We start from the raw sequence: 5,604 nt of genomic DNA on the forward strand, positions 1-5,604 counted from the left end.
CAACTTGACAGCACTTAATAACAACATATATACAGTCACTTTAAACTGCAAGGTCAGTGGTTCAAGCTCATCAGATACTTCTTGGCATCCCTATACAGGGTTGCTATGGATTGGAACTGACTCGATGGCACTTAACAACAACTATATATTACATATAGATATAAAACATATGAAGAAACTTGTTAGATGCAGCACATTTGCAGCATGAAATATGAAGACACAAAAATATCATGTGTCTCCATATATCAACAATGAAAATTTGAAAAGGAAATTGAAAGCATTACTTTTTACAATAGCCTCAAAATGTTGAAAATTTCTAGGAAAACTTTTTATTAAGTGTATTAAAGATCTTCAGACTGAATGCTATAATACTATTTTCAGAAATTAAAGGAATTGTAAATATATGGGAAGATATTGTGTCCATGGATTGGAAGACTTAGTATTGTTAAGACATCTATTCTAACCAAAAAGATTTAATTTCCTACTCAAATACCAACAGCCATTTTTTACAGAAATAAAAAAGCTGATCTTTTTTTTTTATTACTGGGGACCTCAAGTGCCCTGAATAGTCAAAAACAATTTTGAGAAAGAGGAACATATGAAAAGGACTTATACTGCTTGAGTTCAACATGCATTTAAAACAAAACAAAACACAGTAATCAAAACAGTGTGATGATGGTATAAGGATGGGTATATGGACCAATGCAATAAAACTGATCATCCAAAACAAATCTATACATCTCTGGTAAATTGATATCCAATAAGGGCCCCAAATCCCTTTAATCAGAAAGTAATAGTATCTTTAGCAAACGATGCTTCCAAAAGAAATATCCACATGCAAAATAATAAAGTTAGATTTCCTCCTATAACTTTTGACTTTAGGATTGTACCAAACCAAGATGTTCCTGGGAATTAAATATACAAATGATTTTTAAGTTCTGTTTTGCATAGCTCTGTCTTGATTAATGGGAAATTACTATTATTATTTTTTGAGAAACAAAATCATAATTTTTCCTCTATATTACGAGGTGAGAAATTTAAATCTTAATAAATCCATTTGTAAAAGTTGGTTATGCTAACCTAATATTTCAAACTACTTTATATTTCATATTTAATTTTTATAAATACCTTAAGGGTTATTAGCTTATGAAGTCTATAAAAATTAGATAAAAGCTATAATTCATGCACATATATAGAAATGTTAGAATCAACTTTCCTTATTGAACTAGTTTTTCAAAATAATCACATCAAATAATTCTAAACTTTCTTATTATCCTGAAATATGTTACTGATATGAGTTAACTGACTATACTCAAAATTTAGCAGCTATTACATACCCCATGTCCACCGCATTTTTTCAGTGAGTCACAATTTGGCTTTTTTCCAGAATTGTGTACCAGTTTGCACTGATCACCAGGGCTCCAGTCACAAAACTAAAATAATTGACAAAATGATTAAATGTAAAAAATTGAACAATCATATCTGGCACAATATATATTCACAATAAATGCACCTAGAGTTCATGATACCTAGTCATTCTAATATAAAAATCAAAAAGAGTCAATGTGACAATGGTATGTTGTTGCTAAGTGCCATAGAGTTAGTTCCGACCCACAGTGGGCCCTACATAGGATTACCAAGATGAGGCTGGTGATTTTGTACTGCCAACCTTGTAGTTAGCAGTCCAGTGCTTACCCTACAGCACCACACCAGGAATCTGTGAAAGTGGTATAAGTGATTACAAAATATAAATTTTAAGAGTTATATATGAAGGGGCTTCAAATGTTCATGGGAAAAAAGAAAGAAAAGATAATGGAATTTTTCTATGGACTTTTTGAAGTCACTTTATTTTTCCCTTCAGGGAACAGAGGTATGCATGTATTATTACTAACAGGCTTAAAAATGAAAATAATCCATATAAACTGAGAATGTGAAATGAGTTGGACATATTTCAGAACATACGCATTTTTGAAATATATACTAATATTGGTGCTAAGAGGAAGGTATGTTTAACCTTACTTAAATCTGATGAAAATTAAAATTGCATTTTTAAAGTCATGCCACAATTTGCCAGCAATGCATATTTTCAACTAAAGGGCTACTTTACTCACAGAACCCACTGATGAATGCTAAAAAACAGTATTCCTTTTATTTTATACTTTTTTCAACTTCAATGATGATATCTCTTAACTTTTATGTTATCTGTAAGACACTGAACAAATTACTAAATCTATTCATATATTGATTTTTATATAATAATAGGAGTACTATCACCACATAGAAATTGCAAATTAAAATGCAAGCTATTATTTTATTATATGATTTTTTGTTGTTATTGTTGTTGTTAGGTGACATTGAGTAATTTCTGCTGACTCATAACAACCCCTGGTACAACAGAATGAAACACTGTCTGTACTTTGCCATCATCACAATTATCGTTATATTTGAGTCCATTGTTGCTGCCATTGTATCATTCCATAACATTGGGGATCTTCCTCTTTTTTGCTGACCTTCCACTTTCCCAAGTACCATTTCCTTCTCTAGGTACTGGTCCCTCCTGACAACATACCCAAAGTACAAGATACAAGTCCCAACATCCTTACTTCTAAAGAGCATTCTGATTGTACTCCTTTCAAGATAGATTGGTTTCTTCCCTGGCAGTCTACAGTACTTACAATCTTTTCTCTATAATTCAAATGCATCAATTCTTCTACAACCTTTCTTATTCACTATCCAACTTTCAATGCATATGAGACAATTGAAAATATCATAGTTTGGTCAGGCACACCTAACCCAAAGTGGCATCTTTGTTCTTTAATATTTTAAAGAGGTCCTTTGCAGCAGGTTAGCCTAATGTAATACATCCTTAGATTTCTTGACTGTGGCTCCTATGAGTTGTAATGCTGGATCCAAGTAAATTTAAGTATTTCACAGCTTCTATCTTTTCTGGTTAGTTAGGTAACTGTCTTATTTACCAAATGCTGCTGTAACAGAAATACCACAAATGCGTGGTTTCAATAAACAGAAATTTATTCTCTCGTGGTTTAGAAATTTAGAAGTACAAATTGAGAGTGTAGCTTCTTGGGCAAAGGCCTTCTATTTGTTGGCTTTGGGGAAAGGTCATTATCTCCTTTCAGTGTCTACAGACCCATTATTGCCTGGAATCTGCATATATCTTGGCATCAATCTTCCCCTGGATCTAGGAGTTTCACAGTGCAGGCAATCCAGTTTGAAAGAACACACTCCATTTCTGCTCCTCTATCTTGGTCATAGTAGGTCCTTCTGAGCTCATCTCACTTTTTTTACTTTTATATCACAAACAAGATTGATTCAAGACGCAGTCTAATCTTATAGATTTCATCTGTCCTAATTAATATCAGGGGTCCTGGTGTGGTGCTGAGAGTTAATGCGCTGGACTGCAAGGTCAGTTTGAACCACAAGGTTAACAATTCAAGTTCACCAGCCGCTCCTTGGAAACCCTATACTAGGTCACAATGAGTTGGAACTGACTTGATGACACTTAATAACAATTAAAATAGTAGTGAAGGTATACAACACATGGGATAATCACAACATATCAGGGTTCATCACATCAAATTATACTGTGAAGTTGATTGCATTATATTAGATCTTATTATTAATGTGATAACTATATCTTGACTGCAAAACCATTGAATATCCTGACCCAGGCCAATTGACATAACACCTTAAGTATCATGGCAATCTTACTTACAATGTAGACTCTAGTAACACTAAATATTATTCTACCCCACTTTTGATATCATGTAAATAATTTGAGACCTCTTCTAAGAGGATCTGTTGGCTTTTCTCATGTTTTCTTCTAGAATTTCCAAATATGAAGAATAGTCTACCAAATGCATTGAGTGAGATTTGCATCTTTCTAATGGCATTCTGCTCCTGTATAGATTTACAACCTCAGAAACATGACTCAATGGTACCTAACAACAGCAAATGGCTAATGACCATGAGCATTTTTTATGACAAGCATCAGAGCCACTAAAGTTGTCTCTATTTTCTCATTGATGATCTTTACATAGTTCTAAGTTTTACATTTAGGTATTTAATTCATATCTAGTTCATTTCTGCATATAGTGTGAAATATGGTTCTTGTTTCATTCTTCTTCAAATAGATTTCCAGTTTTACCCACACCATTTTTTTTTCTATTGTACTTGGTTTTATTGAGATTCCAGTTTTATACAAATTGCTGGAGGTTGTGACAACCCTGCATCAATTAAGTCTATTGGCATCATTCATGTCTTTGTGGCACATTTCAGCAATTCTCACAATATTTCAAACTTTTTCATAATGTTATCACACACTTTATAGACTACAGGAATATGCAAACATAATTCTGTTATGCACTGGGAAAACAACAAAAAGAAATGTGAAATGTGTGTGACTCAACTTATTGTGATATTCACTTTATTATGGTGGTCTGGAAGTGACCTGCAAAAATTTTGAGGTATACCTATACATTTTGTAATGAATTTTATTTTATTTCATTCTGAGGTCATGTTAGAAATATCCAGTAATCTGTTCGTCTCACACTTATACCACTTTCTATTGCCTTTATCAGTGTACTAGTTCAGTTCCTATTACCATATATACTACTGTAATGTTTAATAGTGGGTGTAGATTAACACCATGCCTATATTCAAATCTTTTCAATAGCTCCCAATGCCATTTAAAGAACACATTATTATTAGACTGGCTTTTAATGACCTCCACAGCCTAACTTAACATACCCTTCCAGTCTTTGTTCTTATCATTTTGCAATATACATCTTATCATTTTGCAACCTAACATCCAGAAGATACAGCAAGCTTTTCTGTGTCTGCACTTTTAGCCTTTCCCTCCACGTGCATGCACTCCTTCATCGTTTCCTGATGACAAAGTTTCAATACTGATCTCAAATACAGAAGCATCCTGATTGCCTGACCCACATGTCTACCTTCCTTCAATCTGATATCACTTTCTTAATAGTAATCCTACAGCACAAAGTTTTCATTCAGCCTTGTCTAACAGTTCATTATCCTCTCTGACAGGAGTGGAAGCTCTGAGAGCAGGGCCTAAAATGAATAAGTGTTTCTTGACAAAATCAAAAGCCCATATTTTCTTATGCATATCCAACAATCATCTTTTTTGTTGTGTCTTTTAAATTCTTCTTAAGTTACATCAATTAACCTTCCTTTCAATCCTATCAAGTCCTTTCCTCTTTTAGTCAGTTGAATCCAATCAATGAGACCTCTGCCCTGTTTTAAAAGAACCTTACTACATCCCATGGAGATGACACGCTGCTGTGAGCTGGATACCAGGAAGGACTGGGAAGGAACATTCAGCATTTTGAAACCCCTGGCCAAGGCCCTGCCTGGGGTCCCTCGCCAGATGAATTGCCTCAGTTGGACCTTTCTATGGATAGGGCCTCTGGCTCTACCTCCAGAGCTAGGAGCACTAGCATCAGCACAGTCTTCGGTGTGGATTACATCTCAATATAAAGAAAACAAAAATCCTCACCACTGGACCAATAAACAACATTCTTATCAACGGAGAAAAGATTGAAGTTGTCAAGGACTTCATTCTTC

At 34.1% G+C, this 5,604-nt stretch overlaps 1 protein-coding gene across 1 annotated transcript in view; it reads right to left on the minus strand.

The window, feature by feature from the left end:
• The window catches only part of LOC102833226 (disintegrin and metalloproteinase domain-containing protein 18-like), a gene marked incomplete at its 5' end in the record, with an annotated part of 250,534 nt that overhangs the window by 38,318 nt on the left and 206,612 nt on the right, over window positions 1–5,604 (minus strand). Inside the window, one exon of the mRNA XM_006859992.1 lies at window positions 1,338–1,433. Coding sequence (XP_006860054.1) covers window positions 1,338–1,433 — 96 coding nt within the window. The remainder of the gene's footprint in view (window positions 1–1,337; window positions 1,434–5,604) is intronic.

The sequence above is a fragment of the Chrysochloris asiatica genome, unplaced genomic scaffold (genome assembly GCF_000296735.1).
Source record: "Chrysochloris asiatica unplaced genomic scaffold, ChrAsi1.0 scaffold00035, whole genome shotgun sequence".
NCBI lineage: Eukaryota > Metazoa > Chordata > Mammalia > Afrosoricida > Chrysochloridae > Chrysochloris > Chrysochloris asiatica.